At 39.2% G+C, this 20,611-nt stretch overlaps 1 protein-coding gene across 1 annotated transcript in view; it reads right to left on the minus strand.

Moving 5' to 3' along the window:
* Window positions 1-911: 911 nt before the first annotated feature.
* The window catches only part of CNTNAP5 (contactin associated protein-like 5), a 223,319-nt gene continuing 203,619 nt past the window's right edge, over window positions 912-20,611 (minus strand). Inside the window, exons 20-24 of the mRNA XM_010569849.1 lie at window positions 20,059-20,189; window positions 18,662-18,746; window positions 8,619-8,837; window positions 3,172-3,243; window positions 912-2,121 (exon numbers count right to left, since the gene is read on the minus strand). Coding sequence (XP_010568151.1) covers window positions 1,925-2,121; window positions 3,172-3,243; window positions 8,619-8,837; window positions 18,662-18,746; window positions 20,059-20,189 — 704 coding nt within the window. The 3' untranslated portion in view covers window positions 912-1,924. The remainder of the gene's footprint in view (window positions 2,122-3,171; window positions 3,244-8,618; window positions 8,838-18,661; window positions 18,747-20,058; window positions 20,190-20,611) is intronic.

Consider the following 20,611-nt stretch of genomic DNA (forward strand, 5'->3'; position numbering starts at 1 on the left):
TTCTGGTTATGGGGCTGACCTCACATAGTCCTCTTCACATGAGAGTGATATCATTCCAAGATTGCTTTCTCTTCACCAGATGCTGCTTCCAAAAGAAGTGGTGAAGTATTACCCTATCCAAACTGTCATTTATTTATTCTTCCCTGTCTGTCCCCTCCTCCCATCAAAAATATAGCTAGCTACATACCCCTGCAATGCACTGCCTGGAAAAATAGCACCTGTTGCATGTGTTACCTCATCTCTAGTTAGCTGTGGGTTATTATTTGGTTTTAATCTATGTAAAAATGATCACCGTGCGGAAACCCCAGGATGACTGCAGAAGACTGTAGGGGGCAAAGAAAGAGATTCAGCTGCACAATAAATTGTCTTGAGTTAATTTTTTTTTCTTCTTAGCTGTTGGATTGATTAAACTGTCTGAAACCTTCAAGTCTGACAGCAAATTCTACATAATCTTCAGAAGCCCTGTGAAGGCAGTATGTCACACAGACACAAGCAGGGTGTGAAAAACCTCCCTTGGTGGGACTTCTCCATTTCTCACCCTTAGGATGTCTGTGACTGAAAAGAAGGTTTTTGAGCCTCACACTGAAACCATACAGCACAAGTAAAACTGGCAGGATTTGAGTCTTCAGTATTGTTCCCAATCAGCTAAGGACAGAAGACTTTATAAAAACAGCACAGAAGATTAATTCGAAGTAGAGTATTTGGGATCTTTTTTAACTTGTTTCCCTAATGTTCTTCCTTGTAAACAGGGTTGATCAAATATTAACATTTTTAGATGTGACATCAGACCTCTCTCTATTTAGCTTTGGAGAAGATACTCTAATTTCTACAAACAGGAAATACCAATCAATCTTTCATGCAGTTTTGTTTTGGTTTGGGTTTTTTTGAGTAGCTGCATTTTTTTCTTTTTTAGAAGAACTGGCAGAAGGTGTGACTCATGTTTAAGATTGAACTATTTTTGTTTTTTCTCGTCTATGTACTTTGTCTTTGCCACAGTGGCAACAGTGTTTAACCTCAGCTTGTGATAATCCTCCATATGGCATGAACAGGTATATGCTGCATTTCTAACATTTCAGACAAATATAGAGCACCTAAGTCCTAGCAGCTTCCTAAAACCCTTGGAGATTCAAGCTACTATTTTCCATGCTTCAGCTAGAGTTACGCTAGAGTACGTTGGGTCTACATAGCCAGCCTTATGAGATGGAGGTGAAAGAGGTGCAGGGAATGACATTTATTGTTGATACATATATTGTTGGAAAAGTACCGATAAGCCTAAAAGTTACAGTAAAAGGACAGGAGGTTGGGGGAAGGAGCTTAATGAGGACAGTTTTCTTTTCCCTTACCTCATACCAGCTTCCCAACTGGTATAAATTAATGTAACACCATTGAAATCAATAGATATATATCAATTCATATCATTTGAGAATTTGGCCTGTTCTTTATGACTGCTGTAAATGAGCCAGTAAAATAAACCAAGCATTTTGGTCTAGTTCTTTCCCTCTATCCTGTCCCAGTATCTGTAGAGCTACGTGTTCAGCTACTTTACTTTACATAGTCCAGCTCTAGTGTAAAAGTGATGAATTAAATGGGTCCAGAGAAAAACCAAAATAAATGTGGGGACTTTGAAATATCCAGGAACACACAGCAGAAACCAGGTGTGCATGTGGATCTTATTTTGTGTAGGGTGGGATAACAGGTCTCTTGAGCTGCAGAAGTAAACTGTGACTGCCAGGTTCTTGTGCAGAGAATGAGGCACTGTGATTGTTGTCAGTGTTTCCTGTGCAGGGCGGTCTTTTCCAAATGAAAAAGAAGTTAGCAAAAAATGACTGTTTAAAAAAAAATTACAAAAAGAAAAAAGGAAGGAAGAAGGGAATAAAGGAAGGAAGGTTAGGGGAGTAAGAGTAAGAAGAAATTGCATTGTCCATCAGATGAAATATTCCCGTTTGCACTCGCTCACTGTGTTCTGCAAGTCAATGTCAGCTTTAAAGGAGCTCTCGAGGTTTTCTGGGTATTCCTTCTCCTTTGTCTGGCTACTTCGACGTGCTTGTTTGTGCTGATAGAGGAATCTGCTCATGATGGCAATGATGCAAAAGATGATGAATATCACAACTGCTATTACACCTGAAGAGGGGTAAAAAAGGAAGGATAGAAAGAATAAAAACCAAAACCAAAACAAAACCCCCAATTACCTCAAAAATACATTACTAATGCACAACAGCGAGTGGATATGATAGATCAGTTCATCTCAGCCTGTACACAATCATCTGCCTCTAACCCCCCCCCCCCCGGTAGTTTTTATTTCTATTTTGTCACCTTGAGTAAGACTTAAAGCAGCAACCATTGATGACATTGACCTAATTTCAGTCAAATTCTGCTTTCACTGGAAGTAAATTTGGATCAGTGTGTTTGTTTTTAAAAAACTAGATCTGTATGCTCATACAAATTCCTGCTCTGTTATATTTTCTTCTGTGTTATCTCTGGAAACCTTGCATGAGCCTTGTTCACTTTGGTTTATAGCTTCTAGATATTATCAAAGGCAGCTCCCTACAGGGCATCCTATAAAATAAACAGAGACAAATTGCCTTCCAGGTTGTTAAAGGAAAATGAAAACCATACATGAAGCTATAAGGACAACTTTCCCTAGCATATAAATGCTTCCATATGACCTAGCAAGTTCCTGTACACCACCAACTTGCAAGGAGAGAGCTCAAGAAATACAGAATATGTGAACACTGTGTTGAGGCTCTCATCAGAGTGGTGTGTAAAACAATTACTAGCTAGCTGGGTCTTGGAACACAGAATCACACAGAATCAGAGAATGATTGAGGTTGGAAGGGACCTCTGGAGGTCGTCTTGTCCAAATCCCCTGCTCAGGCAGGCAGATAGACAGACTTTGGTTATATTTTAGAAAACTCACGTTCTTGATGATCCACAATGCCTTTTTTTGGTGATATCCAACATCACGTGCTGCCACTATTGGCTTCATTCATAATGCCGGTGCCTATCTAGGTAGCTTGATACAGATATGTGCTAATAAATACAGCAAATACTAGACCTGCATTAGATTACAAAAAACTCGAACTGGATTTTATGGGGCCCATATTTAAAGTACCCTAGATGTTTGCCTTGACAGAATTATTTTTCAATTGTAATCTTTAAAAATGAAGTTACCTCCAATCACAGCTGAATCGCTTCTGACTGCATTGGTGAGAGGCTCTCTTTCATCTGTCTTCCCAAAAGTATCTGCAGTTGGTTAAACAGAACAGGACTTATTTTTTGTATCAGCAATATTAATTTTCTCTGTGGCTCAGACAGAAACATCTTCTTATGAAACCCTTATGAATTCTAATCTGTTTTCAAAAGATGTGATTTGGGGGACTGGAGAATCAAACCAGAAAGCTCTCTGAAAATTAAAGTGAGCTTGCAGAACAATTTTCTTCTTCATCTTCAGGAGTAAAGTCTGTTAAGGGTATATTTAAAAGGCAACAGAAAGGCTCATGCTAACACCTGAAAGTGTTGCCTCAGTTTATCAGTAGAATAATCAGGGAGACATTTGAACTAAATAGCCCATTGGGAGCTTTTCTTTGTCTGTGGGTTTTGTTTTTTGTTTTTTTTTTTTTTGATACCTAAGAAACAATATCAGAAAGAAGCAAAAGGAAAGGAAGGTTAGACAGATTTAGACCTGACCTATGCTTGCAGATGCAGATATACAAGTCGAATTCAGTCCCATAAAGAGAAACAGTCTCTGCTAAGGACAGCTTCTTGGAAGGGATGTTTTTCTCTCCATTGCAGAAAAGCAGTGGTCAAATTGGATTCAAAACAGAGAGGGGTCAGAAATTAATTCCTATATTAAAGACTCCTTGACGTTGGAGCTTTCTTGAACTTTATCTATAAATGACTACTGTTGAAACAGTGGGCTAAACAGTCTACATGCTGGCAGTTTCAAATTCAGATCCAAACCTGAGAGGTCAAGCCCTCCCTGAAGTCAGTGGAGTTATGGCAGTGTACCTACTTTAGTCCTGCACATTTCAGAAAATGCTGTGTTTTCTACTGCTAGTTGAGTCCAGCTTTTCTGCACTTTCACATTTTTTTTCCTTTCAGCTTACCCTTTATTTTGGCGAGATGCCTATCTGTGTTTCTCTCCTTTACAAGCCTCCAGGCTATCATACAGAGGATGTGCGTGGCAGTTACGGATGACTGTCTCTGCTATATATATTATATATTATATTGCTTTACCAAACTGATCTTTCTGATGCAAGGGGTGGAAGCCTAACTGAGAAATTCGGTGTTGCAAGGTTTATTGTAATTGAACATCCTTGTCTTAGTAGCCAACTTGGCCACATTTTGGTATCTTATTGCCCAATAAGATGATTTTTATTGAAACAAGCAACAATTTCGTATTTGTGCATCAGCAGGTGCTGAGTTTGTAATGATGGTGGCTTTGGGCTATTTAGGTTCTTAAAGGGGACTTTTTCCTTATTCTCTCCATCACTGAAACCAGACCCAAAGATGTGCAGAAGGCATCAGCCTCAAAGAGGCTTTCATGTTTTAAAAGATGCAAATCTATTGTTAGTTTTAGGGGTGGAAGGATTTCTCATCAAACGTATCCATACTGAAAAGTCAGGGTTCCCCATACCGGCAGTTCATTGACTGAGCTACAGGCACAAAAAGGACTTCTGGGGCCAAGTGAACACCTCCAGTACACCCATTATCAAAGTGAATGGTAAATGCCAATGACAGATTTGGACACTCACGTTGAAACCTATTTACAAGAGACCCCTTGCTTGGATATTGGGTGCCTCTAGTGATGTTGCCAAGAAACATATAGTCATGGCACTGCTTCTTCTCATTTACTACATTTGTGGAACTGGAATAGGGATAAAAATTGTGGTTTTACACATAAATTCAGATAGCATCATAGAAAAGGTTAGGTTGGAAGGGAAATGTGGAGGTTATTTATCCTAATCTCAAGCTTTTGAGCCTCAGCTCAAAGCAGGGCCAAATTCAAAGTTAGATCAAGGTTGCTCATAATTTTGTACATCATGGGTAGGTTCATCTTTATTTTTCAGTATCTCAGAGTTAGCTATATAAATCAAGACTAGTAATTTAGGCTCTTTATATTTAGTGAAACAGAGGAAAAGAACCTAGAGATACTTTATACCCTAAGATGGCTGTCAAAGATGGACAGCATGATTTGCTTACTTCTTTCCACAAACTAGAAGAAGGGACCAATCATTATTTTAGACTCAGGATAATTTAACTTTCAGATACTGGAAATTTGGTGAGATATTTTCTACCCCAGCCCTCGGCTGGCGCCAGTGAAATCAGTTACAATAAAAATTCACACCTGTTGAACATCAGTCGTCCTGTAGTAGAGAAAAATCTCCAGCTATCTGGTGCATGGTATTAGTCAAATAGAGTCACGAAAGACTATTAACTATGTATGAAAAAAGCATGAAATTGAACTTCTACCTTAAAAATTATTTAAGACATCATTCATGCCTAAAAGATTATGTAAGATCTGACACTAAATGCTATTAAAGCTCCACTATTTTTTTGGCAACTGTCACCAGAATTTAAGCACTGAGAGGAAACCAGAACAAATGTTGGAGATCAGTTTCAGAATGGAGGCCAACAGACATAGGCCTTAAGAATTATGTTTTGCCTGAGAAATAAAATCAGGATACAAGGAGAAGAGGGTTTGTTACAGCAGAGCAGATGGCATGTGACAGCAGAACCATCTCCAGTGGGAACACAATAAACTCTGAAGCCAAGGAAAAACAATACTGTGTCTCATATGAGACCTTAACAGGACATCCTCCTCCTTTTAGATAAAACTGATGACATTACAGCGTGAATCGCTGAGGTTGGAAGGCCCCTCTGGAAATCATCTAGTTCAAAGCCCTGCTCAAATCAGGGTCTATTACAGCAAGTTTCTCAGGGCTGTATCCACTTGGGTTTTGAATATATCCAAGGATGAAGACTTCACAACCTCTCTGGGCCTCCTGCCACCTTTGCTAGATTTCCTTCTCATTGTGATGGACCATTCTTGATCTTGGAGGAGATGATCCTTGAACCAGCTCTCCTGGATCCCTCTTCTCACCAGGGCTGTATCCCGTGGGATTCTTCCAAGCAAGTCCATGACCAGGTCGAAGGTTGTTCTCCTGAAGTCTGGGGCTGCAGTCATGCTTTCTGCTTTTTTTCCTTCTCAGGATCCTGAGATCTCACAGCTGCTACAGCCAAGGCTGTCCCAGCACATCCCTGGCCGGCTCCTCCTTGTTTGGAAATATCAGGTCCAGCCCAACTAGCACAGTGAGACAGGGATTTGCACTATTTAAGCTGCCTTTCAGAAGCAATTATTTTCGGTGTAGTTTCTGACTTATGAAAGTCTTTGGCATTTTCTACTTTAAATGCATGAAGACTTGCTCTTCAGCTGGAGTAGACAGACAGCTCAAGACTCCACCATTCACACAGCTGAATCTGCTCTGGCATTTACATTATTTTAACATATATATAAAAAAAAAAGCACAGTAAAAGTCCATTATCTCTATGTCATCAATGTAGAGTTCAGAATACCAAAGCCTCTACAGCAAGGAAGAAGGTGATTTGCACATCTTTGTTAAATATCAAAACCACAGTAAGTCACCTTTCATTTTGTGTTTCATAATCAGAAAAAATGTGTATGGATAACTGAGCTGCGAGTGAATGGACTTTATTCCATATCTGTCTGCTAGAAAACTTTCTTGAACACAACAAGCATTACTCTCTGAAGGAAAGAGCATCAATTGTTTTCAAGTTATAAATATATAAAGCTTTTTTCACACATTTAAAGAGAGATTTCCTGGAGGGCTTTTTTGTTGTATCTGTACATTAGAAAATTGTCACAGACATGTACAGTCAACTTTGAAGTTCTATTTTTCTTCTCGGATACTCAATAATGAGAAATTGGGAACTGATGAATTGAGATATGAGCAGTAAATTTGAAAGTTAATCCTTAACTCTGTCTTCTTTTTATTTCTTAAAACGTGTCCTTTCCATGTATAAATGTAATCCTCAAGTACATCTATACAAAGTATAATTTGCTACAAATTGGAATTTTTTTTTGTAACAAGAATCTACCACCCAGTGCTCTTACTATAGCATATAAAGACATGAAGTCTTCAGAACTAACTTGTTCTAAAGATCTTATTCAGGCTTTAATCAAATCCAGTGTGAATAGTGAAGCAGTAGTGTCAGTTAATTCATCATATTGAGAGGAAATCGTATCTTAAAGCATAGAGTGGCAAAGACAGGGATGAGCTTTTATAATAATTCTGCATTTCTCATGTAACAGTGCTTAACCTTGACAATAGAGTGCAACCAATTGTCAGCTTTAAATATTTAAGTCCAAAGATGCTACATTCTGCTTTGTGTTCTGTCCTGCAGTTCTGAGCCTCAGGTTTTCCTGCTTCCTAAACTCTTTAGAAAAATTAGATCACCGAGGTGACAGATCACAGGGCAAGGAGTTTGTATTTTCAGTATCATTGCCCATTCGGTATTTACAAGAGACATTTCTGCTGTGTGTCAGAGCAGATATCTTAGACAACTCTGAGTGGTGAGAAGAAAGTTGGGGGGTGGGGAGAAGCACACACACACGGGCAGCCACTCTTCACAGAGTAATCAGCAGCTTTTTTCCCTATGCAGAATGCGAATAGCATCATTTGTTTTCTGCTGAATATCTTAGGCAGAAGCTGCAGGAAAGGGGGGTTTGATGCAAGTACAAATGTCAAAGGAATCATATTATGATCTAAACCAGAGTTATCAGAAAACAGAAAGTGGATTCATAGGTCAAGGGGCAAAAAATAGCCCTTAATTTGTACCCCTTTCAGGTCGTTAAGAATTCTGCCACAAACATTGGTGACTAAAGCAGCAACTTGATTGCCCCTGTTCCTGGTGACAACACTTCCATCTGCTCTGAGTTTCCTTCTCTGCATACAAATTCACATATGCAAAATACTTAATATTCCCAGAGGACAGTTTCAGGATTGCAAAAGATAAACTAACTGTTGGGATCATCTTACTGATACTGCTCAAGTAGTGCTCCCTCTCTTTAGCCTGAGAGAATAAAGTACAAGCATTCAATGGAAGTCACGCACGTGTGTCGAGGGGTTTGTACAATGAGTTTTTGTTCGTTTCTGCCAGGGTGGGAACAAATTCGACTTGTTTGTTGTATGACTCCTATTGCTTCATCACCACTGGGATACGGAATCTGTGTAACATTTATGTTCTCCTTTGAGATCTGCAGCACTGGAGCTATCTAGAGTGGACAGGAATGGCAAATCAGGTGCATAACCATACTTCCAGTGCTGTTACCACTATGGCTTTGGGACTTTTTTGTTGGTTCTAGGCATGTTTAGGCAATCCAAGAACTTAGATGGAAAACTTTGGTTGAGTACAATGACTTTTAAAAGGACTTTGGCTAATCGTAATGCCCATCCTTAACACTCCTAATTCTGAAAGAAAAGACAACTTCCCAGTTCCAATATTTATACTATCACAATTACTTTACAGCAAAAAGGAAGGAAACCTCACTCTACAGTATCCTTTAAATCCCCCATTCCCCTCTTGGCAAGACATACCCGATGAGGAATATATCGTGGTTACTGTGTTCACATCAGCTTCCATTATGGATGCACAGCTGGATTCAGTCAAGGAGCCTGTGACAGTCACGGGAGCAACGCTGGGATGGCGTAAGGCAGCTTTCAGGGGAGCAATGTGGTTGTACTGAACAGAGGACAGGCAGCCAGTGAAACCATAGGCATTTGCCTTTGAGACTTCAGGGTCCAGTGACAAACTATCTGCAGTACAACAGAAAAACACTCTGGGAATCATCTGTTTTAGGAAGGCATTAAAAAAATTAATCCTTTTTTGCCTTACCTACCCCTTTTCCTTCACTTCATCCAATCACAACTCCTTCAGCAGCCTACAAGCTCTCCCTGGCCTGACCCATGAGGTTCCCATCCCCAGACCTTCCTCTACAATGCTACTTACATTTTATGTTGGCTTGGACATAAACGCCTGCCTTGTGCTTCTTTCCTCATCCATTTTCTCTACTCTCTGGACAATATCTAACACATCATAGGTGCTAACCATGGCAATAACAATAATAACAATAAACAGTAAAAATAGCAACACTGAATATCACAGGATCCTAGGGATGATGCTCTTCAACTTTTTTTGCATCTGTTAACATCAGTTTGACAGATATGTACCATATCTTCAAGGTATGCTACCTCCTCCACCCTTTTAGTGAAGGAGCCTGCTCTCTATTTTCCGTTATACAATGCTTCATGTGGCCTAATATTGAATGGCTTGCTAATATAGGCTTCCACTCTTCTTCAAGAATTTATTTTTCAACTTACTTTTCTGATGCACCTAATCATGTTACTACATTTTTATAATCAGAGTTCCTAGGAATTCTCCCAGTTATGAGCCAGGATCTCACTCTGCTAGCCCCATTCCACTAATTAAAAAAAAAAAAAAAAAAAAAAGCAAAACTGTACTTCTTTTTATCTAAATCAAAACCAATACCTCCATGCTCTTTTGCAGCCTAAAGATGACATAGCGTGATTAATTTATCTGTTGGTCTGTGTTCATTTAAATTTCACAAAGAGAAAGCCCATTCAAAGGTGAGTGTTTTTTATTTAGTTCTAAATGTTTTAATATCAAAGATTGTTTGGAAAAGTCAGTGAAGGACAGTGAAGCTATCTTCTCTTTCCTCCAAGCTCTCATTTATTTACTTTCCAGAAATTGAAATTCTTACTGCTCAGAGGTCTGTGACATGATGACCCTTCTATCTAGGTCAACCAAACAAGAAAAAAACAACAAATGCACACATATATAGTATCAAAACTTATTTAAAGTCTTAAAAATTACCTGCTAATTAAAAAAACTTCTAGCATTGAAAGTTTTGGAAATACTTCCAATGACATTGGAAAATAAGGATTCCCAGCTTTTCAAGTTTATTTTCAAAGCTTGAAAGATAAGATGGTAAACTTTAAAATAAGGTCCATTTTTCCCACTATCATTCAAATACAATGATTTTACAAGCTCCCAGCCAAAAAGATTAAGGAAAAAAGTAGACTTTCTCTTATAACTCACATTGCTACCTGAATTACATAAACTTCTTTTACATATATGAAAATACAGCGAAATCTCAAAACTAGCCCAAATCACACATTATTTTGGTCCTCAAGATCTGTGACTGCTATGTCATGCAGTCAGAGGTAATTAGCCGAGAAAGATTTCTAATTATGTTTGAATGTCTTCATAGAAGTATAACGTGGAGAGTTTGGCTGCTTCTCAGCAAAGCAAGGTACAAGGGGTCTTACAGGAGAGTTGCTCAGTCTGCAGAGCTGTCATGTGGACAGCCTCTGGGCTGTGAGTAACTGCAAGGAAGAGAGATGGGAAGAGAAACAGTGAGGCTTTGCCACTGGAAAAACTGCAGCTTTACAGAGGTTCACATTTGCTCTTCTCAAAGTGCCTAGGAATTGGCTGCATTCAGATTTTTAATGAGATTTTGGTAGGGGTGTTATAAAACAGACAAAGAATTGTTTCCAAGTTTCTGCAAGAAGGCTTATATAAAACTAAAAGACTGATTTACAGTATGTGCCACCTTTATTGAATTTATAAAACTCTTCGTAAACATTCCTACTCTCAGCCTTTCCTGTTTTCTTAGCTCTGACACAAAAGGTAGATTTGTTGGTATCTTTTAGACATCAGGCAATCTAAATTGCTCTGTTCTGCCCCAATGTGAAAAAGGTAAAGCCTAAGAAATAATGAATTCCTTTTCCATGGTACAGTAGTTTGAAGTCTAAGATACAGTACTTTTCAAGGCTTTTCTAAAGTCAAATTAAGGGCCAATTCCAGCAATCTTTTGTCAAAGTAAGCTTTGCATGAATGAGAACTAGGAGATTTGTTGTTGAAAGGCTTTGAAATTTGAAAAAAGAAATCAAAGAACAAACCAAAAACAATTCCAGAGTCCTCTGGTAAAAATCTCAAGTGCACAGATAATGCTCACTTTATTATATGGCTTTGAGTGCATGCCTTATGTCTTTCAGAAAGTGGGGCTTTCACTGTTTCTCAATAAGACACCTGCACAACTTGGATGTGAACGAATTGTACTGCCCCCTGAATTCTTGAGTGGATAATGTAAATCTGTGATTATGACATGGTTACCTCTGTGAAAGGCTTACTAAAGGCCACTCTGTCACTTGAAGTCTTTAAATCGTAATAAAATGTTTTTCCAAAAGATATTTTCAGTACATGACATGTTGCTTAGTAAGAGAAGCAACTCAGAGGAGTTCCAAGGTCTGTGTTGAAGCAAGGTCATATGAAACGTCAGTGGCCTTCCTCTGACCTGGTTATGCTGTGAATCTTTCCATGCATTTGACTGGCCTGGAAAATCACACTGAATTGCTGCTGCTGACTTGGTTTGATCTTCTGACATTTTAGCATTGTATTTCTGTTCTCGGTACTGGAGATGGAGTTTGGATGATTTCTACACGGGGGGTGAGAAGGCAATCTTATTCGGCTTTTGAGTAATTTAACTATTCATTCCCCACAACCTAAGTTTACCCATATTTTTAGGAAGTAATTTTTAAGCTTTGTCTGCTGAGTTGTACATAAGTTGGTCTGGCTTCTTGCTGGGTCCTCTAGCTGCTCCTTGGAAGCTGTCTGCAATGTCACAGCTCAGTAAGGTTTGTGTTGGTTTTGCTCTCCTGTTTTCCATATATTTGCAATGGTTTTCTGTGATAATGAGGACTAAGTTTAACATGAAGTTGTATTTTTTAAACTTTATTGATTGTATCAACATAATTTATCTGCTGAATAATTCCTATTCAACAAAACAGACATCCTTTTCCATTTCTGTTTCTTTGTGCACCTTTGCCATATATAACACACTTGTTTTAAGATCTTAAATAAATAAAGCAATTTTAAGTCTTAATATCCCAGTAATGGGGATTTAATTTTCATCATAAATAGAATTCTGCCGGAATTCTCTAGGACCAAGCATTAAGTTGCTCAGCAATGTATCAGCAAATTGACATAGTAAACAATAACTAATATGACGGGTAACTGGAATCAAAGAGAAAACAAGTGTTATTTGCATGCAGGGAGCATGGCTCAAAAGACCTTCTTTCTAAAGATATCACTATGGAAAAGGGACCATAAACATTATCCAATATCTTTTTGTTCTTTCTTTTATAAACATTAATTTCATGTCACTTAGAAATTTAAATCTAAGCCCAAAGTTTACTTGTGTGCTCACTTACATACAGGAAGGCCCATCATGGATTTCCTTACTCGAAATTTATTTTTAACATCAGTGAGAGCAGGCATAGCCTGTTTTAAATGTCTACGCCCTAATTAATTAATTAATCTAATCTAAGTGAATCGCTGGTAGAAATGCAAAGGGTGATTTACTCTGTATGCTGAAGCACTGGTTGTCTGAGAAATAGAAGGATGATTTTTGTGGCAGTTAAAGTGTATCCATCCTCATTTTGCCAAGGTGCTGAACAGCACTGGCAAGATTACTTCTTGGACATTGTCACTAGATTGAGCCCATGACCTTGAAGTAAGAGACTCTTGTAGTCTCCACACTGCCCCTGTCTCAGAAGAGTTGACTAGTAGGTACTGTGTAGTTACCTCAAAAAACATGCTGCTATGTCCTTCAATAACCTCAGCAAACACTGCTGATACTAATCATTAAGTTGGAAAGGGCAGAAAGCATATCTTGGATTAGACTGGAACACACAAAAAGGCATGTGTGGAATTATCTCATTTCCTGGTGCGAGCCTGCCACAAAGGCAGTGGAGTGAACAACACAGAATTTTTTTCTGGTTAGAACCACTGAGCTCAACCAGTTTGGCTCTTGCTTAAGAAAAGGATGAGTTTGAACAGGAGACAGGCTCCAGGCGTTCAATGCACCTACAAGACACTTCTGAAAAAGCAAGGGACAGCAAGAACAAAGTAAATGTACTTTTTCTCACGAGTTTTCACAGGAATGAGCAGAATGTGCCAGGATTTGCTTGCCAGCCATTGAACATTTCGTGCCAAGTGGAACATTTGAGAATTTTTATTTCATTAGGTTTAGCGGAGATAATTTCAGACATGCATCTAGTATGTTTTCTTAGAGACAGTTTGTCATCGAAAATGAAACACTGCTTGGAGTTGCAATGTGAAATTTGTTACATGTCACAGTTTTTGACATTTGAATCCTAATCTGTCACAACACAGCCAGCCCTATGTGATTTTGCATGGGCTCAAAATATAATCTATAAAAAGAAGAAAATATACAAGAAGATGGAGAGACGATGTGCAAATACATGTTTTTCTCAGGAGCAGATGGCTAAAATCAACTCAAGTAGCAAGAATTCAGACTAAAAATAAAATTTCTGGTTAGAAGTAGATGACCTTGCACACTTATTTAGGCAGTATTATCATCAAGAACACAAGGATTTAAGCATGGTGTTATGATCATATGGTAAATGATATTGCTGGGGAAAAAGTCTGAATAGATTTGGTCTCTTTTTCATAGACACATGAGGGCGTTATTGGCTTAGTTGCTTATTTTAACTGCTGCCATCTTGGTCCCAAATGCATCTCCTCTTTTATTCTAAGTAGTCCTTTTGATTTTCCTTAATGTTTTACTAGGCTACTAGGAAGAAAAACATAGACTTTTAAAGGTGCCCTATAATGCACCCAAGAGATCTTTTTCCAAGGTATGGTCCTTCTGAGAAATAGGTATTTAGGGCAAGAAGAGTCTGCAGTAAAGAAAAGAGCTTTGCAGTGTCCAGAAGAGTCTGGCCAATATCTCTTGCAGCCATTGCTATATTGTTTGAAATGCTAAAGCACAATATTCTGAGACTGTGACTTTAAATTTCTCAAGCAAATTGTGATCTCATGAGCTTAAAAAAGGGAATGACTTTCCACCAAAAAATGGACTTAAGTCTTTTCCATAGAAATACTCTAAAAGGAGATCCTTCTTTAGGGAAGCTTTTGTATCTCAGAGTTAATGCCAGCTTACCCCTTCTGATTTAATTATCTTGTTATCATCTCCCCCAATACAATATCACTCTTGGATGAATTACTCTGTGATCTCTTCAGTGTACAGATTCCATTTTCTTCTTGTGAACTTTTAATAAGAAAAGCTATTGTAGAAATCATAAGAATTGTACTGCACCTACATAATTATTTTAATAAAATTACTTTCCAGATGAACTTTCTTCTATGTACACTTTATATCAAAGCTGAATGATTCAGTGGAAAGACTCCTACAACTTGAGTGTGTTTTAGCTCAGGCTTTTAGAGATAAAAGATATCATGGTTATGTGCTAGACTACACAGTTCTTTACATTGCCAGTGTGTGAAGGTCTGCTAATTCATCACTTTGAAGACACAAGTAAATTAGGTCAACATTAATAGGTGCTAAAGAAATTTTTGCAACCTTTCTCTTCAGAATACTCTTGAATCCCTTTCAGTGCTACCCTTTTACTCTGGTATCACTACACAGCTTGTATATTAAATTGCTCAGAAGCAAATATGCAGACAATGAGATTCACTTCTCTGCACCAGTGATTATTTTTTTTCTAGGGACTATAGTGGTGAAAGATTTAGACATGTTGGGGCACAGTAAGAAGTTTTAAAAAATTCATTAAGGTCAACCCCAAAACAAATAAATTATATTTCCCATTGGGATAACAGCTTTTTCTAGACAAGAACTAAATGTATGCAAATGTGGCTCTGAGATCAAAGAATTACAGAATAATTTAAGTTGAAAGACACCTCTGAAGGTCATGAAGTTCAATCCCTTGTTCAAAGCGGCACCAGCTTCACAGTCAGGTCAGATTGCCAATACAGCTCATGTGGGTAAATACAGCAGTATGATCTCTGCAAGGAGTACTTAAAGTAAATGAACTGGGACTCTGGTTAAGATTTCACTGAGGCTTTGCCATAAACGGTATGACCCACTTGGGGCCTGAATCCAGTACTCACTAAAGTCCATGGAAAAACTCACATTGATACTGACGAGCTTTGGATAGGTCCTTTTGTGTCTTGCCTCTATATTTGTGAAGTAAAAGGACGACAAACTACAGGATAATAATATTTTTCTATTGCTGTTGGATACTGTGAGGATGAATTCAACAAACGTCTGTTGGCTACTTGAATGCTACTTCCTTTTACTCCCTTGTCTTCAAACCCACACTTATATTTAGATTGATCATTCTAAGGCAGCTATATGGCCCAATTACTGTGGATCTGAACAGCTCACAGCCTTTAATGCTTTTATTCTCCTAGCACCCCTCTGATGTAGGAATGTTCTATTATCCATGCTTTCCTGATAGAGAACAGAGATAGTAAAGCTCAGACTGGTTCCAGTGGGAATAAAATGCCTGCTTACCTTTATATCTGCACATAAATGGCTTGCCCAAGGTCATTCAAGCAGTCTGTGGCAGAGTGAGTGTTTTGTGTTTTGAATGCCAGGTGAGCCTCCTCCACCTTAAATGGAGGTTTTTTTCCTGGAATTCAAAGCTGGGTGTAGGGCAGCCATTGGAAAATATAGAAGATTTGAAAAGCAGAAAAAAAAATCAAGAGTTTAAGTAGCTTTTGACTAAAGTAAGTGTAATGGGGCTGAGGGGAGGTAGGAGGGGGGAAAGCACTATTATTTAAAAACTGGTCATTGTATAAAAGTGCACTTTTCAAAAGTTCCAGCTGTGCTAAAATGGTTATCATAAGAAAATCTGGTGAGGAAGAGGTTTCAGGCTTTTATGATGTCCTGCTGGAAGCTCTCTTTGAGATTTCTCAGCCAGTGGGAAATGAATGGTGGAGTCAAGAAAGAAGATGGTATAATCATCTGGTCAAGCAGCCAGGATCAGGCTGTTAAGAGCAGGCAAATAAGCAGTGGTGTGAGAAGAAGAGAGACAAATTCTCAGAAGAGTATAGCATGGATACGTAGGACGCATAGAACAGAGTTTTTTAATATGGTTCTATTTCAGTGGACACTTAAATGTTCCTAATGAATGCCTTTAGGTACCTAAATCCCAGTGGAATCCAAACCAAACACTACAGGAAGTCTAGGTCTACTTCAAAGCATCACATGCCTCTGGAAGTTTATGTGTTGCTGAGGGGATGAACAATGACAGGGAAGAACTTGGAGGATATTGGTTTAGGTCACCAGTATTCACCTTCTGGTGAGCCATTATTTAAAGAATCTATAGTTGACGTTTTACCCATATAATAGTACACATGATGAATGGACATACTTATGTAAGTTCTACATTCTTAAAATGACATGGTCCAGCTCTCCTCTTGATATAACAAGGCAATACTCTTGACTTTGTAGCAGTAGGGATTTGTTTTTTGGTGGGGTTTTTTTTGTTTGTTTGTTTGTTTTCCAGCATGGGACAGTGTGCAACCTGGAGATGATACAAAATCGGGAAGAGCAGTTGGTAGACCTGATGGTTTTGCCACCATTCAGAGGGACATTGACAAGCTGGAGAAAAGGTGAAACGGGAACCTCATAAAGTTCAACAAAGGAAATTCAAAGATCTGCACCTGGGTTAGGAATAGCCCCATCCACTGACACTGGTTGGGGCTGGCCAGATGGAAAGCAGCTTTGCAGAGAAAAACATGGGGGTCCTGGTGGACAACAAGCTGACCATGAGCCAGAAATGTGCCCTTGCAGCAAAGGCAGCCAATGACATCCTGGCATCCGGGGTTGCCTTAGGAAGAACATTGCCAGCAGACAGAATGTGATGATCTTTCCCCCATACTCTGCATGAGTGTAATGCTATTGGAGTACTGGGTCCAGTTCTGGACTCCTTAGTGGAAGAAAGACATGGACTTACTGGAGTGAGTCCACTGATGGACTGCAAAGGTGATTAAGGGACTGGAGCATCTTTCATGTGAAGAGAGGCTTGACAGAGCTGGGACTGTTCATCCTGGAGAGAAGAAGACTCAGGGGGATTTGTGATTCTGTGAGGACACAAGGACTCTACTCAGCACAGCTACAGCTGTGGGATAAAACCTGGAAAATGAAATCCTGACATAGAAGAACAGGTTTACAGAAATTCACTTAACATATGAGAAAGAAACCAGAATTAGGATTAGGCTGGAATTAAAGTGACTTGCTGGGATGCATTGTGTGATTCCTGGTACAGCAATAAGATCTTCCACCATCTAGACGGCCAAGTTTATGACTTTAGTGTCATTACAGAATATGAACTATTGCTATTATTATTATTACTAAAACAAGATCCTAATAAACTTTGGGGCAAGAGAGAAATAACAGAATGATATATCCATTAAAAGCTGCCTGGAGACAAGTCTGTGGCATTCAGTGGAACTGAATGCCAGACCTCTGGAGATACATCTGGGCTTTTTGGCTTTGCAACAACCTTGTACTTGTAAAGTTAATCATATTTTTGTGACTAAATCTAGTTTCTCTCCATGATGCTGAGCTGCACCTTGTCAGCTTGCTGGCTAAAAGTTTGAAGGTCTTTGTGCTATGTTCCATCTTGCTGGTTAGAAAAGCCTTGGTTTATTGTTTTGATATCTATAGCTGGAGCTTTAGTTAGAGGTCATGATGAGCAATGTTCTTGCAGATTTTCAGCACTACAGCTGACTGCTGACAAAATGAGATTTTTAGCTTAGCTTGACTTGGGCTAAAAAGTGTCAGGACCCCAAACCTGTCCACAAATGCTTGGAAGATTGCTGCATTCTGAACAAACGTTAAATATAATTAAGGATAAAAACAGTTCCTGCCCTTAATCTACTTAGGAAAACATGATGCAGAATGCACTAATGTCATTATATACACTTATATTGCACAAGTAGACACTAGAGGATGTCTATAGTTTCTGTCTAGCTACCAGTCCCGCAGGCCTTTGGTGCTATTAATAAAACATATACAATTGTAATAGTGAAACAGATGTCAGGCTTGATATGGAGGTCCAATTCTAACAAAGGACTAAAAGGTCTATAACCAAGGAAGCACTTAGAATCTTACTGGGAACAAATAAGACTCTTATATAAAGAAATATAACACACTTGACAACAAAACAGAGGAGTTCTACTTTCCAAATTTCAGGCAGTTTTCCTGGTCTTGTAATGTCTTTGTAGTGTGGAGGGGTAAAGATCAAGGTCCACGCACAGAGCACACAGAATTGTGGCCTCAGTGCTACACATAATATAAATATTCCTTGCAGAATTCAAATGAAAAAGGACTGGGAGTGAAAAAGGGGTAGAGAGTATGAAGGCTCACAGTGCTGTTCTTCTTATAGCTAGGAAACAGAGATGGCTTGAGAGGAGCAAGCTGTAGTTAGCAAAATAGTATCATTAGGCTAAGATGCCACCCTGTGCAGCCACACAGGCAGTATGAATCACTTTACTAGGGGGAACAATGGGAGAAGTTAATATTGTTATCAGTGCAAACAAGTAAAGCTGCCAAATTTTTCCATTGATGAGGTATACAAACAGGAGTACTGGAATGCTCAGGCCAACTCTTACAGCTAAACCAGCCAAACAAAACCTCAATCCTATTAAAAACCCAACACACAGTACAGGTTAACTCCAGCACTATAACAACTGATGAATCAGGAATATTTTTAGTAGAACCTACCTGTGACCTTGCCCAAGGTGAGTGATTTAATGGCCTTAAAATCAATCTCAGAAAAGTTGTGTTTGAGTTTGAGAACTTGATCAACCTGGAAGAGGTCAATAAAATTAGTTCATTACAACAGCATGTAGACACCCCTAGATCTCTCTGTACTGCAAACTTCTGGGAATGCTCTCAGCTGCAAATCAGTTAATTCTGCCCCCAAGCGCAATTCAGTTTCTAAAGATAGCAAAGTGAATATGCTTTGATTTTAGCATGAGAAGCTGAAAGGTATACCAGAATAGTCATATAAAGAGCTTTGAAGAAACTTCCCCTGCAGAAAAGCTTAAAATGTTTGACACTGAAATCCCCCTGCTTCCCCAAATCCATGTCTAGCCACTTCAGAATACACTCAAAGGAGGCCTCTCTAAAAATGTATTGTGAAGAATTAGTTCTGCATAGAAGAAAACCACAGTGCAGCAGACAATAGAAGACTGGTACTTGAAGAAAACCCTGGCTTTTAGCATAAGCCTCCTTCCTAGATAATCAGGCCTACCCACCCTAGTTGCGTGCTGTGTTATCATTTTACCACCCAGACATGGAAACTGTAGAGGAAAGAAAAACTGTGGCGCTCCCTGTGTTTCTATCTCTTTCTCATTCTGTTCCTTAACACACAGCTTCTCTGTAGACTCTGCCACCCTTCCCTGTTAAAAGGCTGCCGCCCAGATCTAGCCGATTTGTTTTGTAATCTGAACTGCTATAATTAGCCTCAGAAGGAGCAGTAAGATAGTCCTCTCCTCCCTGCCTTGGAAAAACAGGCGATGCAGGGAAACAAGGCAGAGGAGGGTTCTCATCTCTCATGAGGTTGTCACATTCAGCATGGCTTGCTTCTAGCAAGGGGACAGGGCATCATCATGCACATGGTGGCTGCACCCTGTGTTCCCCCAGCTCTTCCTTTTCTGTGAGAGGATAAGGCAGCTGGGGTCACATTGTCTCTTGGGGCACATACCCTAAATGAAATTACATTCCCAGGTGCTCGTTCCTCAGCTGGTTTTCTCCCTTTGTCAGCTTTTTAAAGATCCATACCATGTGTTTCCTCTGGGACTACAGGTCACACAGACATCCCCAAGCCCCAGAACCACTCCAATGGTCCAGATGAACTTCTGGCCAAAGGTATTTCCTAACTCACAGATTGTCAGAGACAAGGGAAGGATCACTCAAAGGACACCACCACAGTTGGGCACTCTTTGAAGCAGGGTTGGATGGAGCTTTGGTCTAACCTACAGCTGCTGCTGGACCAGCTTTGGTTGCACCAGATCAATGTGAAACTTTTGCCTCCTGCTGACGATGAGACTTTGAAATCAGTGGGTCTGTTTGTGGCACGAAGTTTTATTTAACTCTCAACATAAACCATGGCATACCTGAATTATGAGCTCTCTGCCTTCTCTGTTAATCTTCACATGGTGCAGCTCTCGGTTGGCAAAATTTCCAGAGTCAATGGTGAAAATGAGGAGGCCATCCTTACTGAGCTTGTATCGGACCTGTAAACTTCCTTAAAAGCAGAGCAAAATTCTATTTATAAAACCTGTGTCAATAATGAGATACTGTTCAATATCTTTACACAACATATAACTCATTTTATTTTTATTACAGTGGAGTAACAAGGTTAAAAAGTCAAGAAAGAGGTTGAAGAGAAATGAAAGAGTTCAAACTGTAATGAAAAGTGTAAAAAAATAATGCACTGGAAGAGTTTGCCTTCCTAGTAGCTAACAAACTCTGCTATGAAATAACATATCTTAATTGAGTAACTAAGTATATCAAAGGAGTGCATGTCTGCAGGTCAGACGTTGAGCGCTGCCACAAAAGCTGATCTACATTCGTATGTTAAGGATCGCTTCCACCAGAGGGCATGCAGGTCTTGCACTGTTCTATTAAACTAATATTGGTGGATTTTACTATTCCTTTTCATCAAGA

Source organism: Haliaeetus leucocephalus, unplaced genomic scaffold, assembly GCF_000737465.1.
Source record: "Haliaeetus leucocephalus isolate CR32 unplaced genomic scaffold, Haliaeetus_leucocephalus-4.0 Scaffold1, whole genome shotgun sequence".
NCBI classification, from domain to species: Eukaryota; Metazoa; Chordata; class Aves; order Accipitriformes; family Accipitridae; genus Haliaeetus; species Haliaeetus leucocephalus.